Raw genomic sequence first — 20525 nt, forward strand, 5'->3', positions numbered from 1 at the left:
AGTCCGCCCCTGCGTCTGTGTGTGGTGGCTCTTGATGCACTGACTCCAGCCTCAGTCCACTCCTTGTGAAAGTCCCCAACACTTTTGAATGGAATTTATCAGTCACAATGATGACAAATCACGGCTTGAATTATCTTGCTTTGCATGTAATGAGTCTATCTCATATATTAGTTTCACCTTTTAAGTTGCATTAGTGAAATAAATGAACTTTTGCACGATATTCAAATTATTTGAGTTTCACCTGTAAATGTATAATGACTGTGGGGGGACATTAGTGTGTAAGCTGTGTGTGGGTAGAGATGCCGCCTGAGGCAACAACCTACAGCTGCCTTATTATAGGGTCGGCTTTGTAGTTTGCACTTTATATGAAGTGCTTTCATTTTGTTTCCACATTATGTCTATGTGACAAATATCCAGAATCCTGTATCTTCAGGTCTCGTGCACCTGCTTCAATGTGCCAGGAAACGTGTATATAGTAACCAATGTACTAACAGCCTTAGTTAATGGCACCTAACAAGCCTACAACATGAAGTGGGAGGCCCCACTGAAAGGGTTAATGTTTGCACATCCTGCAGCTGCATGCAGAAGGGGCGTGTCTGAGCGGGTGTCACATGATGTCGGTGTCCCGTGACCCGGCAGTTGGAGTCGATGTAGTCAGTGGAGTCACAGTATCAGTGTGGTGAGCAGGGATGATATCGGTGCGGTTCTTTCCCGTCCTGTGCCTCGTCCTGGCAGCGGCCAGCTATGCGCACAGCTGGTATAAATCCCCGGAGAAGGATGGACAGCCGCTGGCTGCTCCTGAACCGTCCCCGTACGGCTCACTGTGGCCGCTTCCCCAGGAGGTACAGATCTCCCCCAATGCCATGTTCATTCCTCCGGCTGAGTTCACTATAGTGCACGGAGAGGGATCAACCGCAGGAGCGGACTGCCTGGTGCTGCAGGATGCTTTCCGGAGGTGAGTGCGAGGACTGGGTGATGGGTGTTCCTCGTCCTGTCACCTGTACTACACCATCTGATTGTCCGTGTGTGTGCTGCACATACTACACGATGTGATTGTCGTGTGTGTGCTGCACATACTACACGATGTGATTGTCCCGTGTGTGTGCTGCACATACTACACGATGTGATTGTCCCGTGTGTGTGCTGCACATACTACACGATGTGATTGTCCCGTGTGTGTGTGCTGCACATACTACACGATGTGATTTGTCCCGTGTGTGTGTGTGCTGCACATACTACACGATGTGATTTGTCCCGTGTGTATGTGCTGCACATACTACACGATGTGATTTGTCCCGTGTGTGTGTGCTGCACATACTACACGATGTGATTTGTCCCGTGTGTGCGCGCTGCACATACTACGCGATGTGATTTGTCCCGTGTGTGTGCGCGCTGCACATACTACGCGATGTGATTTGTCCCGTGTGTGTGCGCGCTGCACATACTACGCGATGTGATTTGTCCCGTGTGTGCGCGCTGCACATACTACGCGATGTGATTTGTCCCGTGTGTGTGCGCGCTGCACATACTGCGCGATGTGATTTGTCCCGTGTGTGTGCGCGCTGCACATACTGCGCGATGTGATTTGTCCCGTGTGTGTGCGCGCTGCACATACTGCGCGATGTGATTTGTCCCGTGTGTGTGCGCGCTGCACATACTGCGCGATGTGATTTGTCCTGATGACCTCTAAGCCCACCACACATGTTACAATCTGATTGTACAATCTTCTTTAGATCTGCCCGCAACTATGTAGTGCTAGGGCCTGCCTGATTGAATAGTTCAGCTAGTTCCTTATATTACATTGATTGTATAAAGATTGCATGATCAGATTGTAACATGCATGGTGACCCTTGCTATCAAAGCATGCTGAGACTTGTAGTTCTAACTGCTGCTGGATGGCAGTTTGCTCCCCTACAGATGAAGGGCGGATCGCCTGTCACCTGACCTCAGGCATGAAGTGACACTTTGCAGTACACTGTGTCTTGTGTCACATGATGAGGGACTAGTATTCTAGTTCCCTGTTTGTCTGCTTGGGGAAAAACCTGAACTTTCCTGTTGCACTGAGAGAGAGCGATCAGTGTCTGTCATTGGATGTGTGCGGTCACATGACTGTTTGCAATAAACCCACATCGAGTTTGAGATCGAGGATCCGATTGGATCCCCGTGTAGTGATAGATCTTCTCTGATCATTATACAGCCTCATATTAAATCTCTATAGGTGTGTGCAGTGTAGGAAAAGTCACTCGCACTCCAACTTCATTTCAGGCAATATTTATTCACCACTGTAGTGTCGCATCATTCACAGCCAACTAGGAACTCCCAGGAACTACTTGGACTAAAGTGGGGGGCCCCAATCTACTTGTCACTCATGACAATCTACTTGTCCCGATACAAACAATTGTAACCAAAACAGGACTGACCATAGCCGCTGAGACCGGAGGAAGCCTTTGAGGCAGATGTAAGGGGGAGGTGGTTGTGGTGGGTCCCCTGAGGGCTGCTGGCAGAATTGCCTCCCGGACAAGATTGCGTTTAGCCAGGGCTGGTGTAGGGATTGTTGCCATGGGCGAAGTTGCATGAACCAACCCACCCATACACCTTACGATTATCGGACGAAACTTTTCGTCCGATGATCGAACCGTCATGCGATTTTCGTGCGAGTGCCCCATCCTGCCCCGATTTTATCGAAAGGTTCAATCAGCGGTAGTTAAAAAAAAAAAAAAAACCACCTGGACGACTTGAGGTAATTGACCGCAATTATTTTCGTTTGCGCATGCGCAGTGTTAATTGTAGACTTTTGACGGACGGAAACGCCACCAACTATGCGAACATCGTACGATCGACCAAAGTTTTCAAACATGCTTGACCGTCAAAAAGTCGTACGATTGTACAGTACTATCGGTTGGGCACTCTTTTCACACGTTACGATTGACGTACGAAAAGTCGATCGCATACGGTTATCGTACGATAATCGTAAGGTGTATGGGCACCTTTACAGAGCTCCACGCTGAGCTGTGCTGCTGGCCATAGGCACAGCTGAGCAGAATCACAGATCATTGCGCAGGTAAGATGATTTATGTGTGTCTTTCACCTGTTAATTTAGTTGCCAGCTTGGAGTGCAGGTTTCATTTATTTGCATGTGTTGTGCTCATAAAAAGGTTTATGAGGAAGAGTGCAGTTCCACCTCACTGTGTAAATAAATACGGCCTGCAGCTCTATACCAGCAATAAAGTATAAGTGCAGATTAGAACAAAGTACCCCTCTGAGCTGACCTCCTGGCTTCCTCCCTCCCTGTGCACAGGAAGGAATGCTTGCCAAGTTCCCAAGGGCCTGGCCTCTGTTTGTTTACATCCTGCAGTGGACATAACCTCTTCTGGGCCTCTTCTGTGTAGTATATCACGTTGACTGCTACAGGGTTTATCTCCTAGCCAGAAGATGGAGGTAGTTGAGCTCTGTAGTAGTCAAAGGGGATGTACTGCACAGGCACGGCCCAGAGAAGATGTCCTCCACAGGATGTAAACAAACAATGGAGGCCGGGCCTGTCGGAACTCAGTAAGTATTCATCTGTGCACAGGGGGATACATTTCACTCTCTACCTCTTGCTATCCCTCAGATCTACGCATATTTGAGAGAGATCCATCGAGAGAAAGATTGATCGATCGCTCTCAAATACGCCTAAAGCTGACTTCATGAGCTGTCGAGTATGTAGCTCGGGAGTTTAGATTTTAGTTGCACTCAATGCATTGAAACCAGAGATAGACAGACGACGAACATTTTTAGAAGGAGACCTTCTTATTTTGGACTCAACGGCTTGCTCACACCATATGCAGTGCGTTCCAGCACGGTTAGCTGCTGGAACGCACTGTATCGCATCTTGGCCAGCTCCCTGCGTTCTGGGGCAGAAGGGCATGGCAGTACATTGAAGTCAATGGCACCGCAGCCACTGCGGGCAGGGGGGCGTGGCTGTGGTGCCATTGACTTTAATGCACCCCCATGCCCCCTCCCACCACAGAACGCAGGAGGGAGTTTACTATGTGATACAGTGTGTTCCGGCAGCTAACCATGCTGGAACGCACTGTACATGTTCGGACCATGTCCAGACCAGAACAGTTTGTTCCCGGACCAAAAAAGTATCCCTGTGGTATTTCTGGGCTCTGTTCACACCAACGTAGTCTGTTCCATTCCAGACTAAAGAAAATACTGCTTGTCACATTTTCTCTGATCTGGAACTCATGAAAACGCATAAAAAATGCATACAAACGCACTGGACTGCACCTAAAAGCCCATTTCAAGCAAAAAAAGACACGCATCGAAACGCGGCAAAATCACAGCTAAAATGCACTGCACTCTGTTTGCAGATCTGCTCCAGATATGGTCCGTACATGGTGTGAACATAGCCTTAGAACGCAGATTGCTTTCCGTTTAGGCAGTATGGGGATGCTGTAATGTGCTGTTTCAGCTCATCATACTGTTTATGATTTTTTTTTCTTAACTTTATTGCAAGTGTACAAAATGTTAATTTCTCAGCACAGAAGCATGGTGTGCTGTGCTGCACTGGGGTGACCTCCAGTGCCATCCAGTACGCTGTGAAAAAATACATGTCCACCCATCACACCAACGTTGTGGTTTAAGCGATTGTTTTCTATGTGCCCTTAAAGTGACTGGCGTTAATGTGTTATGAGAGGAAGCGGATAACAAAGCTGTATGTTGATTGTAAACTTATCTCTTTGTGCATGACGGATAACCGTGTTTTAATATGTCCTTTCAGTGATGCACTGCATACGTCTTTTTAGAATGCACATGTTTAACATTTACAGTGTTTATTCTCAGGTACTTCGATTACATGTTTGGCTTGTTGCGCCTGAAAGATGCACCCAAAGGTCTACAGAGTTCCGGGCGATTAGTACAACTTCAGGTCACCCTCACTGCCAAGGACAATGAATGTCACAAGTACCCCAGCGTCCTTTCAGACGAGTCATGTGAGTATCTAGAATTGTAGTACTAAGCAAACTGTGCAAGTTCTTTTCTGGTCGTCTTTGTCTTTTGTGTCATGTAGACTGCGAGCTTGGTCATAGATAAATGTGTGAATTTCACTGTGAGTGTGCTTCAGTGCAAAATGCATAGGACACATCATTGTGTTCACCTCAAGGAAGTAACAGACATTTTGCAGTGTAGATAAGAAATTGAAGCCTTTGATTTTAATTTGTTTCGATCAGGGCTGGACCAATCCCAGGAGCCAGGTCGCCAGTGCTCCTTAAAAATTACAACTGGCACTTCCCTTTTTGGGGTTTTCTCCAGTTGTCAATGGAACTGACTCCTGGATCGCACAAACAGGATCCTGAATTCCATATTAGTCTGTCCACCCCTGGATTTACTCACCCATCATTTAATATAAAACCTATTGTATTGTAGAAATCCTTTTGTGCATGCCCTGTAAGCTCCCTCTGGCAGGAGTTGACAGGACCACTAAGGCGCCATTGACACCTGAGAGTTTTGTAGCTTGAATGCTTAAAGGAGAACTATGAGGTGATTGATTTCCACTCATCCTCATAGTTCGAGCCGACCTGTGACAATGAAACTGTCACACGTCGACTTTATAGATTGGGAAGTGAGCGAACATATACCGTCGCTTTCTCACTTCCCGATCATCTCCCTGCAGTGAGTGGTGACCGTCAGTCACCGCTCCCCGCAGGGATTTCCCCCTCTGCGATCCTCCAGCGCTGACTGGGGGAGGGGGCAGGCAGAGCTGCCACGGCCTCTAGATAGGCAGAGACCGCTGTCAATCAGCCAGCTAGGTGACAACAGTATTGTTGGCATCTGTACCGGCTGTGGCGCTTTCAGTATATAGCGGGGATGTTAGTATATGTCCTCCTGTGACCCTAAAGAGAACTATGGAATAAAAAGGTTACCCCATAGTTCTTTTAGGCTCTACAACACTCAACACAAGGAATCCCATTGTTTTTAATGGCCCCCGTTCACATCTGAGCGTTTTGTCACTTGTAGAACACCTGTAGTGTAAAAAAAAATGTCATGAGCTTCTTTTGGGTTGTGCATGTCTTTACCTAATTGACATCAAAGCAGCCTCTAAAAGGACTAAAGACGATCAGCTCAAGTGTGAAAGGGCCCAAGGGGAGAGGCCAGCTGATCTGCTCCTAAATTCTGTTAATGGTCATCAGCTATATGTGAATCGGTCAACAGCAGCTCCAGAAATTTTTTTTTTGCTGGAACTGGACCTTTTTAAGAAATAATCTTTATATAAGAAATTCCCCCTGCTTGCCCTTGTGATGGAGGCCAAAAAAGGAAGATATGTTTGTAGTCCTGTTCTAGTATGACATCCATCGCTCTTCCATGGATACAGTGGATTAAGTGAGAGTACCCACCCTAGGAGAGTATGTTTGTTATTCACAGTATTGGCAGGTTAGAGAAATTGCCTGGAAAAAGACTAATGCAGCCACCACCACCACCACTGGTAAGCTGTAATATATTTTGTAGGTATGTTTAGATACCAGAGTGGATACTTGGCATTTTCACACGAACTACCAGGGTTGCAGCTTGGACCTGGCTCTGGCTCACATGACAATAAAGAAGAATGTATCAGTACTTGTTTCTGTGAGTACTTGGACAGGTATCAGTACTTGAAAAAATAATAGCGGTGCATCCCTTACATGTATTTAAATAAATAAAAATAAATCATACATTAAAACAGGGATGCACAAATCCTAGGAGCTCCGTATTCTCCTTTTTAAAATGACAGCTGCCTCCTAACTTTAATTTTTCTCTAGTCTAGTTTTGGAGCTGGAAAAGTATCTGTACATGTACTTGTACCAAGTATGGTACTTGCTATCTGAACATCCCTGATATTTTGTTTTTGTGGGCTTAAGATGCAGGAGTAGTTCTATAAACCAGTCTTGTGGGAAGGCCAGATAGGGCTATAGTGGTCTGTCATACTTAGCAAGGCTTATATCCCCCCAGCTAAAAAAAAAAAAAAAAAATCTGTGTGTGGCTATGTGAGGGACTAGAGCCTGAAGAATCTCGTATTAAAAAGCTTACGGTAAAGTAGGCTATACACACATTGAAATTCGCTCTGTGTGTTCAGAAGATTGAACAAACAGATTTGATTGTTGGATGTAGAATGATTTCAGATTGCTCCATAAACCTTCTAGAGAACTAGCAACTTTAATCACATGATATCGGGTGCGCCTTGCTTAATAATGAAAGTAGAAAAGGTCTTTGTCTCAACAAACAAGTACAAAAAAACCTCAGCTCAGTGCTACTCTGAATGTTCACCATTTTATTGTTTAATTTCATGTCTAAGAACATAACTGGCTGACCTCTCCAAACAACATGTCTGATCAACATACACTCGCAGAATCATCTGCTATTGTCCATGCACCAGGCATGCAGACGCACAGACGGGTCATATTGTCCTGTCACTGTCTTATCTCTGTGGTCTGCCAGAGGTTGGTCAGCAACCCCGACTCCCCAGCAGTGTAATGTTGGCACAATCTCAGTGGCGTCAGAGTAAAATTAATCTGACCCAGTAAAGTGTACCGAAAATAGTTATATGTTCGTTTCCTGATCTGGCTGTCTGTGGATAAGGTGTTATTCAAATTTGTATAGGACAGTGTGAGTGAAATGTTACCATTTCTAAACCTTGTACACACTCGCACGGATATAAAAACCACAATTCTTTTAGATGATTTGCACTCCACGCTAATCGTTCTTCTACACACTAATTTGCCCCTTTGTTCGTTTATGATATACTGTATATGTACAATCCTACATTCTTCCCTGGAATACCCATGTTCTGCTGAATTGCAACTTCATTTCCTCTTTTGCTTAAAAGTACATGCTTATGCAAACACTTTGTATAAGATAAACATTCTCGTACATGGCAATTAACTAGAACAGTTTGTAAGAAAACTTTGGGTGTCTGTGTTGCCTGTTCTAGCACTGCAGTGATTTTATACAAACCTAAGTGGAAGCCACTAATTTAAAGTGACACTAAACTCAGGAGGTAAATCTTTAATGCATTCATGTACTTTTAACTATGAATAAAAATGTATCTTATTTGTGTATCACTCGGCTGTAGATCCTCAAACCATCTCTGAATCGGTGCTGACACTGTCCTTCCTTCTGTCCTAACATTCTTGTTAATAGGGCATTGAATGAATTTTTAAGATTTAACTCCTGAGTTTAGTGTCTCTCATATACACCTTTTGCGGTGCAAAGATACAATTCCATGACAATAGCCTCCAACAGTCCCACATGACCATTCTGGTTCAGAGCTGCAGCTCAGACAAGAGATGACTTTAGTAAAGAAGATTGTTCTAATACATTGGAACAATATCTGAAGTCTATGGTCAGCTTTAGTTTTCCTGATAGGCTTCCATTCAGTTTAGAATTGGCTTGAAGAGACATTCCTTTGATTTTCCTAAAAGGTCAAAGTGTGTAAATGTTTAGTGAACATGTAAATTTTTCGTTTGACTTTCATTGTACAATAAAGACTGCATGTGTCTGTGTCTGGTGCACTGCAGTGAATATGGTATACTATAGTCTACAGTGGTGGAGATGTAAAGGGTAAGAAAGGCATCAAAATGCGCAAGGCAGTGCGCTAAAGCGAATGAGGACAAAAGCCAAGCTTTATATCTCCTTCAGCCTTCTTTGTGTGCGCAATATTCCAACCGCGCTATGTCCTGTTATTAGCAACACACTGATCTTCTCTCCATCCGCTCAGAATATTAAAAGGGGATCCTGCTTTAACTTAAGTCATTGTATGACCTCATTTTATATTTTGTACTTTACAAATGATTTCTTCCTTTTTGTTTACTGTAGATAAGCTGATGGTTAATGGTGATGCAGCTGTTCTTGAAGCAAGTCAAGTCTGGGGTGCTCTGAGAGGTAATGACTTTCTATATTCATCTGGATCCTCTGGTTAAAATAAAAGCCACTTGTCTGTTTGGAATCCATGATTTTAGTAACGAGGATCAATCCGCTCCCCATTCCTGTCATTCTCAGTGCTGCAACTACAGATTCCACCTGTATGCTTCGTTATTGCACTGCTTTATTTGAGGGGGAACGTTGGGGCTCCAGTTGAGGGTTCCGTTATCTGCTTTTTGTTTAAAAGTGGCACTTGGTTGTTGAACATTAACTACGGTACATACAACGTCTTAAGCAGATGAATTTTGGCTGGAAGTCTCTCTTTAATTAGCTGAACCCCTTTTGTGTCATTTGACATATAAGAAAATACACCCTTGCACCGTTTTTGTTTTAAGCCTAAATTTTATTTTGTTTTAAGGTCTTGAGACGTTCAGCCAGTTAGTTTATCAAGACAGCACCGGAGCAGTAAGTATTATGTAGCACTCATCTCAAAGGTTCATTTGATGCTCTGTGTTTTCAGTATTCCTATTTTGCACGTTATAATTACCTCGTTATGACTGGTGCCCATGAGAAAAGGCGTGCTCTCTTATTATGACTGTTGTCTGTGCCGTTCTTTGAAATCACAGTAATCTTTGTTAAAGAGCTGGTCACTGCTGCTGTCATTGCTTTTTTAGAGTGCAATGTGGGACTCTCTGCACTTTGTTTGGGACCCTCACCCAACCATAACTGTTCAATTGTACTTCATTATGGGGCACTTCACCACTGAAGGCACATTTAAATAAACAAACTGGAGTTCTGCTTCAAGCTATGGGGGGCTTCCTGTTATTTCTTCCCAATCTTGTGTCCTGCAGCTCTTCTCCACACAGTGATTATCCCAAATCTCTATTTCCTGAATGGGTTACTACACCCTACCATCAGTTAGGGATGCAGCTAACTATTATTTTCATAATCGATTAGTTAGCCGATCTATTAAATTCAATTAGATAAAAAAATAATAATACTGTCATTTATTTAAAATAAAATACGCAAATCCAGTGTTACAGACATAAAGTCTACTTCATAATAAAACGGTATGCACATTTTTTTTTTAAATCGCACTGCAGTGGAACGCACAGCATTGCAGTACCGCACGTTCCAGTTCAGGCGATGACACTGCGGACGGGAAGTGCATTTGGGATCCATTGAAATTAATGGCAATTTTATTTTATTTTTTTACTTTATTGCTGAGAGCTATACCCAGCCTGCTATTCGATATTTCAAATTGCAATAGTCAATAGCAGGCTGGCTATTACTCCCACCCACTGCCTGCTGTCAGTCAGCAGGGGAGGGACCTGAAGGAGAAAATTCTACATCAGGTCCTCCTCTGCTGATTGACAGCAGGCAGTGGGCAGGTGCAATAGCCAGCCTGCTATTGGCTATTACATTTTAAAATATCCAATAGCATGCTGGGTATGCCTCCCAGCCTCTAGATGCAAAGGAGGGCAGGGGCAAAGGAGGCATGCGGTAGAGGCATGAGGGACAGAGACGGACCAGGGCAGTGGAGGGATGGGGTGAGGTAGAGAAGGCACGGGGGAGAGGGGGGGAGGGGGCAGAGAAGGAACTGGGCAGAGGTACCGGGCGGCAGTGTGGGAATGCCGTCACAGCGGTGTCTCCTCACCACTGGTGCCTACTGCAGTGGTCTGTGTCCCCGCTGCCTCTGCCGATACAGGCGGTGAGAGCAGTGGGGATTGAAAGGGACACAGACTGCTGCAGGCAGCACAAGCGGGGAGGGGAACAGAGGAGCACTGTGGTGGCAGCAACTAATCAATTATGAGAATCGTTGCCAACGATTCTCATCATCGATTTATAATCAATTAGTTTTTGCAGCACTAATCAGAGTGATGGCCTCTTCCAGTGGAACCAGGCCGCAATGTAAATACCCCCCTGTAGTTCTCAAGATTACAGAAGTGAATGTAACGTTGCTGGTGCTGCTACCAGTACAACCATCATGAAGGTGCAATGCCTGGGAATTCTAGTCCCTGCGTAGCAGGCAATGGTATCACTTTAGTGACATGTGCACCACTTGGAAACTAGATGTCCTAGCTGACATTGTGCCTCCATTCTGGTTGTGTTGGTAGTGGCATTGATGTCATTATCAACAGCTAAAATGCTGTAAAATGATATAGTGAAGATGGCACAGTGATATGACTACTACATTAAGGCAATAAAATGGGTATTTTGTGGACACGCAAAGTATTTTAAAAAGAAAGGGAGCAAACAGTTTGAGCAAATACCGCCTCGCGCCAATTCTCTTGGTAGTAACAGTACAGTGGGTGCAGGTCCTCTCCCTCCTCCCCTAAATGCCACTGTATTTTATTTTTTTTTTTTAGGTAGAACTTTATTGAAATGTCACGAGTGACATTTAATTCAGTTCTACAGGCTTAGCAGGGTGCGAGGCGGTTGTTCCATGTCACATCTTGCTGCACTGAAAAAAAGCATGCCATACTTCTTTTCAGCGCACAGCACCACCTTCCCTTCGCAACTTGGTGATGTGAACCGATCCAGTCCGTGACAAAATAAATTGTCTTGTTTTGTGTTGGGGCTGCGCTGGCCAACACATATGGTGTGAATCAGCCCAATATATCTCTATCTCTGTACCTAGTCAGTCATAGGATCTATGGACATTGTGTTATGTTCCTCCTCTGGTGCACATACATGAGGGTATTGATGAAAGTAGCCATACAAATCTATTTTGTGTTGGGATTTATATATTTAAAAAAAAAACCCCTAAACCTAGATTTTATTAAAACGATAATGCAGTTATGGATAACTAATATAAACTGTTTTTCTTAACTGTCTTCTTAACAACTTTCTGTAGTACTAATACAAAGGTGTATATAAAACCTATTTTACTTGTCTTTCTCCCTCCAGTTCCTTATAAACAAAACGCAGATTAGTGACTTTCCGAGGTTTGCCCACAGAGGAGTACTGCTGGACACATCCAGGCATTTTCTGCCTCTAAAAGTCATCCTAAAAACATTGGTGAGTTTAGCGACACTGGAACTCATGTGATAGGAATCCAGGTATGATTCATATAATGTGGGACGCCATTGCTGAACTCCTGTAAATGCTGATCCTCTGGCTTCAGTGCTGTCTAAATTGCTGACCATAACAATGTATGCAGATTAGGCGTTCTGAGTTCACTGGCTGTTTCCTGGTTTAAGTAGGGATGCACCAGTGCTGATATAGAGTATTTGGGCAAGTACCCGTAATCGCCCAAATGCTCTGATACCTTCCCCAATACAGGAACTTCCGGTCAGAGGAAGATTTCCTCTGACTGGCTGTGCCATAGGGTAACACGCAGAGTAATGACCCAGCTTCCTGATTGGCCGGGAAGCCGGCTCCAAGCTGATTGGCCAGGAAGCTGGCTTTCCAGCCAATCAGTATCGGTTCTCTGTATCCGTGACTACCGAAAGCAAAGTATCGATACTGCATACTCGATACCAAAAAAGTGATATTGGTGCATCCCTAGGTTCAAGACCAGTAAGGCGTCAAAGCTAGAGACTGCTAGAAATTGGCATTCTCAGCAAGAGACCAGTCCGACTCAGGGGCCCAATCTAACGTTCAATAAAATGTTGACAAAAAAGTAAGCAGTGCGATGCGTCACAAACCGCACTGTGCCGAGCAAAGCACACCAGTAGTTGTAGTGCACCTCAGGGTGTCAAGTCCTGGACTGTATTTTTTTTTTTCCCGCTTATGCAAGAGTAAAAGAGGTAGAGTTATATTAATAGATGATTAAGAATGGCCATCTCAACAGCTGCTTAAATTAAAACTAGCGATGTCCCGATACCATTTTTTCAAGACCATGTACAAGTACTTTCCCTTTTAGGTATTTGTCGATACCAATACTTTTTCTTAAAGGGACATGTGACATTTTTTCTAAAACAATACAGGCTAATGATTTAAGGGCAGTTTCTCATCAGAGCTGAATACAGATCTCGCCAGAGCTGAATACAGATCTCGCCAGGGCTACATGTGGGTCTCTCCAGTGCTCTGCGGCCAGGTGCTGGGCTGAACGGGCGGGTGGTGAGCTGAACGTGGTGGGTGCAAGTCTTGTACCTGCGCCGGGAAGGAGGAGATGTGAGACCCGGCAAGCAGTGTCAAAGACAACTACTACCCTGGCAGGCTGCCTCAGGTCCTCACAATCGCGCGGGACCTTAGGTAGCCAATCCGATTTTTTAAAATTTAATGGGCCGGTATCTGACTTTATTATTGGGGCATTTTCACGAGTACAAGTAATTGTGAAAATGCCCTGTAGTGGCCTCGATACTAGTATCGGGACATCCCTAATTAAAACAATATTCTGCTTTTCATTTACTTTGGTATTTCTGTTCAACATATATGTGTCTGTGTGTCATGATGGAAGGTAACAGCTGGAACCCTAGAGCTGATGGCAGTAAACCTAGAAGAGAATGTTTGTTTTATATATTTTTACCTATGTTGCTTGGAAACAAATTTTTTGATTCAGTCAATTTTTTCCTTTTCTTTAAAATGAATCCCATTTCTGTTTTAGGATGCTATGGCATTTAACAAAATGAACGTCCTTCACTGGCATATAGTTGATGATCCATCTTTTCCTTACCAAAGTGAAACATTCCCTGAACTAAGTAACATGGTAAGTGATTTTATACTGGGGTTCTAGTAGAGAGTAATACCACAAGTTCCAGGTTTGTAATTGCCCCCTTTTTCTTTCTGTAGGTAATTGGGGGAATTTATCAAAACTGGAGCAGTTGTGCATGACAGCCAATCAGCTTCTATTTTTCATTTTCAAACCTTAAGGGCCTGTTCACAGGACGTCCGTTTTGTGTGCTGACCGGCTCCGTACGCTGCTGCACTCAAAATGCATCCCAATGTATCCCTATGTGTTTTATGGGCTCCAGTTCTCACGTGCGCAGTCCGTTCAGCTGCGTGTACTGCATGTCACATTTTGTCCGGTCCACAAACGCGTCAAAAACGCATCAAAAACGCACTGCACTGCAGCTAACATACTAACAGCCCCACTCCAGCAAAAAAAAAGAACTGGAACGCATCATAAACGCAGCAAAAACGCACTGCATCAGTCTGCAGATCCGCACCTGATCACTTATCATCCCCTCACTCATATTTATACTTTTATTGATGTACGCATGGTGATTGAGTATGCTAGACTAAGAGGAATTCGTGTTATACCAGAGTTTGATACACCAGGACATACTGACTCATGGGGTAAAGGTGAGTATGCTGTGTGCAAACCAAAAGGAGCTTCTACATACTATTATTTTGTGCTTCTTAATATGATGTTTATTCCATTAGACTGATACTTCAGCTGCAATTTCCTGCTTATATTTGTGTGTGTGTACGCCCACTAAAAGCACCATACAAAGATCCTGAACATTTGCCAAATGCATTAGATTTTAGATCACTACAGTCATTATTTTTATTAGTTGTTATAAGTTCTCATAATTTGCTTATGCTTTTTTGCAATCATTAGATTATCTTGGTATATAAAACTGAAGCAAATAGAAAGTAGAGGTGCCAACAAATACAGCCAATTAGACTTGGAGTTTTAGGAGTTGTACTGGATTTAAATTGTCCTCCTAATGTTGTGTGTTGTACTCTACACTCCCCAAAAGGGACCCTATGGGAGCATGCCAAGATGATTAACCAGTAGGGTTTGCACATCACAGTTTTTAGTCCGTTCTCTCTTGTGTGTTTTTCTTTCTATAGTAAATATATTCATTATTTTTGTACTTTAGGTCAAAAAGATCTTTTGACTCCCTGTTACAAAGATGGCGCACCAAGTGGAACTTTTGGACCTGTGAACCCAATTGTCAATGACACTTACGCATTTATGTACAAGTTATTTAATGAAATTGGCAAAGTGTTTCCTGACAAATATGTCCATCTAGGAGGGGATGAGGTAAACTTCTCTTGCTGGTGAGTTTAAATGTGATCTTTTTTATATTAAATACCAGGTAAATAATTCCACCAAATTTGTAGACAGCATCCACTGTATAATCACACATTTTAAAGCGACATACACTAAAAGGAAAAAAGTAACAGCGGCAAAAGGTAGTTAGTTTGTCTGTATATGTCATCCACAAACTGCTCTGGCCCCAGAAATGAATACTGCAGCAATGCTGCCTGGAGGACCTATAGACAGCCCTGGGTATTGTCACATGAGGGTTGTGCTTGTGGTCTGTGCCGTAGTTCTCAACTGGTGTGTCAGTGGGTCTCCATGTGCTTTCCACTGCATTAGGTGAGAGGCTCCTCTGCCTCCCCCTAGCCCAGCACTGTAATTTCTCATGCTGAGCAGCCATTCAAAATATGCTGCCCTTCGCCGAGTATAGACTTGAGGTGGGGTGGGCTTGGGGTATGGCCGCGAGGGAGCTCTATCCATATGTGCATTGTTTACTGCTCCTGTGCGTGCCCTGTAAAGGTGCCTGGATCGGAGTGACATCATTCTGGCTCCCAGAACCTCTACAGGACACGCAAGGGAGTTGTACAAGCAATGCACAAGGTAGGAAAAGTAGGTGGATCATACACCAAAATGTTTTCGGTCTGTGAGACACTGTTTGTGGTTGTGTGTGCCTCTGTGTTTTTGAGGGCCCGTTCACACTAGTACAAAGTGTTAATCACACAGTCCTGTGTGATTAACGCACTGTGCCACGCAATCGCACCTACTGCGTGTTCTGGTGCTGGAGGTGCACTTCCATTCATTTGAATGGTGCCCCAAATGCACCTCCCACCCACGGTTGTATCGCTCACACCAGAACGTGTGGTAGCCGCAATGCTTTGCATTCCAGTGTGGTGCAACTTAATGACCAAGGACAAATGTGGGTCCTGAGGTTACACAGGTTGAGAACCACTGGTCTGTGCATATCCTCTTGGTAGGCTTAAAGGGAAAATTTGCTTGTTTCACCTTGCCAATCTTTCTCTGCTCTATAGTCATATAATATAGGGAAGGTGATGGCACTTTTCAGAGCCTACAGTTCAGCAGAGTCCATGCAACTGCCCCACCTCCCTTTTGTACCAGCTGGTGGCGCCTCCTCCTGAGCATCTGAACTTGGCTTAGTACCATCTTTTTTGGCCATGTATACAGTGCATTCCTATTTTGTGGCTATTTTTTCCCTTTTTTTTTTTTTTTTTTTTTTGTGTGTCAGCTCTGTGTAAAGCACAAAAAATGCAGTTTACATCTAATGGAATTTATTGTACTGTGTATATAAAAAAAATAATTATATCTAGGTTGTGTGTGTGTGTGTGTGTATATATTGATAGATATTTATTTGACACAGATTTGTTTAGAAATTCATTAATTTTGGCTGCTTAATCCTATAGGAAGTCCAATCCTGATATTACCAAGTTCATGGCCGAGCATGGCTTTGGAACAGACTACTGCAAGCTGGAATCGTACTATATTCAACAGTAGGTACCATGTCTTTCATGTCAGCCAGTGCTGATAACACAATGTTTGCTTTTGGCATTGTTAAAAAGGGGCTGTTTTCTTCAGCGTGGTACAGAATGCCATTCCTATCCCTTGCCCTCAAGCTGGCCATACACCTATAGATGATCTGCAGACTTTCTATGGTCAGATGGAAAAAGTGCAACAGATTCCTCCATCTACGCTAAACTGTGTGCATGGAGGAATCTCCCACTGGGCCAAGCCTCAGTATCTTGCTAGTCGGCCCCGCTGGCTCTCAAAATACCTGAACAATGCCTGCATCCAATCAGATTGTTCAGGTATTGAGAGCCAGCGGGGCCGACTAGCAAGATACTGAATCTGGGCCCAGCGGGAGATTCCTCCATCCACACAGTTTAGCGTAGATGGGGGAATCTATCAGCAGATTTTCTATGGTCTGATGGAAAAAATGTAACAATCTATAGGTGTATGGCCAGCTTAACGTTAAATTACAGCTTCAGACATTTTCTTAAGGTATGCATATAGTGTTGAGGGATTAGAACCCTTTTCAAGTTTTATTCATGTTTTTGTACCTGTTTCCTGCAATTCCCGTCCCTGAATCGCAACAGAAAGTGAAAGGAAATCCTACCTTGGACAAGTGTCCCCATTAAGAGATTTCCCCTCCCCTCCTGTTCCAGTGACCATTTGGAATGTTTCCTCATTTTGCGTCCCAATGACATCGGTCACAAGGATATAACGTCACCTCTTTCCCCAGGACATGACATCTGTTAACGGCACTAAAAACCCAGCAGAGGCTCAGATCTTTCCCTGTTGTATCCCAAAGTACAAACTAACATTTTGACTTGGTGGCACTAAATGCAGACCACTTAGTAGTTCTACAGATCTGCAAACATACTGTATATACTTAAACTGTATCTTTTTATCATTTAAGCAATTTTTTAGTTCCATTGAACTTTTCCCATTACTTCTCAGTACTTTGTAACTTTCTGGCATCTCGGAGAGTGGGCAGGGTCTGAGCTGGGTGGAAAAAACATGTATCTACACATTTGAGAACATAAGCTCTATTAATCAAACCGGAATTGACATGATTGTGCCCTTTCCTGGGTCCCAGAACTTGACTCTGGATAATACTTCAACAAACATGGAGTTGACCTTCTTGGGGAAAAAGGAACATATAAGCATTGTCTGGAGAAGTGCTGCGATTTCTTACCTGCATGTGCACTTACATACGTGTATGTGTTGCACATTATTTAGCCTGCAAACACTTTTTAGTATTTTATGTTTTCTGTAATCTTGTTTGTATACTTTCCTGTCCTGCACTGTAGTCTAGCAGTGCTGCGTATAAAGATAGCAGTGCTGTAAACTAGTGAACCATTGTTATCTATACACGTTAAAGGAGAAGTATTGGGAGAGAAAAATGATTCCCTATACTTCGAGCTGGCGTGGGACACTGAAGCTGTCACATGCCGGCTCTATAGATGGAGAACTGAGCAATCGCAAACCACAGATCACTCAGCTCTCCGGAGAGAGCAGTCACCGTTCACTGCAGGGATTCCCCCTTCCCCTATCTCTGCTCCTGGAGTGACAAACAGAGGAGGGTCGGGCACAGCTGGGTATTCTCTAGAGAGACAGTCACCTGTCAGGCAGAGGGGTGGATCTGGACAATATTGTCGGGATCCTTCCCGGCTGCAGCGGGGCTCTTTGGGTCACAGGAGCATGCCGGTGAATGTGATCCCCAAAAAAAAGCTTTGGCTTTAATTCTTTTCAAAGTCACAGCTTACCTTGTTTTTGCCAGTAGAACTCTTCTGTTTTTTCCTCTGATCATGACTTCATTTTGTTACCAAGAGTTCAGTTATCCCTCTTTCTGAGATCTTATTGGAGCAGTAGAAGGGAGGTCTGATGGGCCTGACTTCAGTGGAGGGTCTTGAAGTCTATGCCTTAAGGTGGCCATACACTGTGCCAATTTTCAATGGTTCTTGATGAACCGGCTGAAATTCGCTGCGTGCCGCATAGACATTGCATAAAAAGTATAGGCATTTTATTTGAAAACTGCAGCCCAGATTGGACAAGATGGGGACCCAATTGTTTTTGGTTTTTCTTCTGAGTGAATAACTTGGTCCAGGAAATGTTGGTATGTGGTCCAGGAAATGTTGGTATGTGGTGAACTTTTGTTACAGGTTATGATGCTGCTCATGCACCAGCTTGTGGTCCTGAGCTGTCATATCATTAATATTTGATTTCATTTTCTTGTGTTTGTCATTTACATCTCTCCATCTTTCTTCCCCAGAATACTAGGCATAATGTCCTCATTGGGGAAGGGTTACATGGTTTGGCAGGAAGTATTTGATAACCATAACCAGGTATGTTGTCTCAATCAGAATTATACAAAAATGACCTTTTTTTGGCCACACTGTCTTTCCCACATTACACTCTTATTTTCTCTTGCGGTTCCTCACACTAGACCTCTTTCTGCTCAATCAGCACTTTATATCTTTTAACAATGTTTCCATTTTAACCTGCGTCTGGCAACAAAACTTCTGTTTCTACATCTTCACCTATATACCCCTGGACTCGGCAAACCAGAACACAACCATGTCTTACGCCTTATGGTTGTTCTCTGGTGTGTATGGACTTATGAGCTTTCTCACCTTCCTGGACACACCACTGTCGAATGAGACGCTTTGGTTAGTAGGGTGATGGGAGTAGGGGGGGTTGCCAAAACTCTGAGGTGGAGCAAAGTTGAGGTCTTGTTAAGGCTGGATTTGGGGTCCAGGGCTGTATGTGTTCATATTTAAAGCAGAACTCCAGCCAAAAATAACAATGAAAATAAATCGTTCTTTTGCATATAAAATAACAATACAGTTTTTGCAGCAATATGCAGCTATAATCTAGAGATTTTTCTTCCATTACTTGTCTGCTGCTGGATGTCCTTAGTCTGATGGCCAGCATCATTTAACCCACCTACTCTGAGCCCAGGTTGACCTGGACCTGCCCTCAATTTTTGACTGGACAGTGAAAAGAGAAGCAGCACAGTGATGAACTTATATCTGTCAATCATCCCGCTTTCTCCTTCTATCAGCATCCTGCTTCAATTCAGCACATGAACTGATTGGCTTCTAGTGCTGCTTCTTCCTCTCGCACTCCAGCCCTGCTGTATAGGGACTGCAAAAGGCTGATATCAGGTCATACTCAAGTACTTGCATTAAAAAAAATTGGCATTCACTAACAGAGAGAGGTTCAGCTTTAAATAATAAAAAGTACATGTATTTAATGTGGAAATATGAACTAATGTTTAAAATAATTAACCACTTGAAGTCCGGGGGGGGGGCCATTTTTCAGTATTTAGCACTGCAGTACTTTGACTGACGTTTATTCCGTCATACAACGCTGTACTTTTTGGGGGACAGAGCTTTCTTTTGGTGGTATTTAATCACCACGGGGGGTTTTATTTTTTAATATATTAAGGAAAAATTACCGAAATGTAAAAAAAACAAAACAGTTTCCCCTATATTAAATGATAAAACATTTATTACCCAATTTTTTGGTAAAATATAAGAGACGGGGTCACGTCGGGTAAATAGACACCAAACAAGTCAAGCCTTAAAATTGCGCACGCACGCGGAACCTCAGAAAACTACAACACCCTAAATTGGCCATTGGCGACGCTTTAAAAGCTTTTACCGCTCATCAGTTTAGTGTTATCAGTGATTGATGGCCCTAAAATTATTGCTCTCCCTCCGACGTTCACGACGATATGTAACGTGTAGCGCAATTGTCGATTTCCCGCGCTGGCGCATCGAACGCGTATTTACGTTTATATGTGCGTAAACGTAGTGGTGGGGGACTTAAAAATGTTACGGGACGTTTTTTTCCCCGCGCGCACGAGCAGAAAAAAAAGCCGTCTGGAGAGAAAACACCGAGGATTTATTGTATCATTTGTTTCACATCTTTTTGGGCTTCCATTTGGTCACAATCGAGATCGTTTCAGAATAAAACATTGAGATTGTTTCTAAATATCACTTATTGTGTTGTTTCTATTTCTGACACTTTATGTATGAATCGATTTCTACATCTAACACAATCATTTGAGATTACTTTTCACTTGGATTAGGATCCCTTGATTCACAGGGATTATTTCATTGTTTTGTCTTTTTGGATTTCCGCCTGGCACTTGGTCACAATCGAGATCTTTTTAGATGAATATTGTGAT

At 43.5% G+C, this 20525-nt stretch overlaps 1 protein-coding gene across 1 annotated transcript in view; it reads left to right on the forward strand.

The window, feature by feature from the left end:
- Positions 1-689: 689 nt before the first annotated feature.
- The window catches only part of HEXB (hexosaminidase subunit beta), a gene marked incomplete at its 3' end in the record, with an annotated part of 29224 nt that continues 9388 nt past the window's right edge, over positions 690-20525 (forward strand). Inside the window, exons 1-10 of the mRNA XM_018574024.1 lie at positions 690-955; positions 4828-4976; positions 8833-8898; positions 9296-9342; positions 11788-11898; positions 13430-13531; positions 13977-14127; positions 14652-14832; positions 16234-16320; positions 18603-18675. Of these exons, the coding sequence (XP_018429526.1) occupies positions 690-955; positions 4828-4976; positions 8833-8898; positions 9296-9342; positions 11788-11898; positions 13430-13531; positions 13977-14127; positions 14652-14832; positions 16234-16320; positions 18603-18675 (1233 nt within the window). The remainder of the gene's footprint in view (positions 956-4827; positions 4977-8832; positions 8899-9295; positions 9343-11787; positions 11899-13429; positions 13532-13976; positions 14128-14651; positions 14833-16233; positions 16321-18602; positions 18676-20525) is intronic.

The sequence above is a fragment of the Nanorana parkeri genome, unplaced genomic scaffold, assembly GCF_000935625.1.
Source record: "Nanorana parkeri isolate BGI_ZX_2015 unplaced genomic scaffold, ASM93562v1 scaffold2681, whole genome shotgun sequence".
NCBI lineage: Eukaryota > Metazoa > Chordata > Amphibia > Anura > Dicroglossidae > Nanorana > Nanorana parkeri.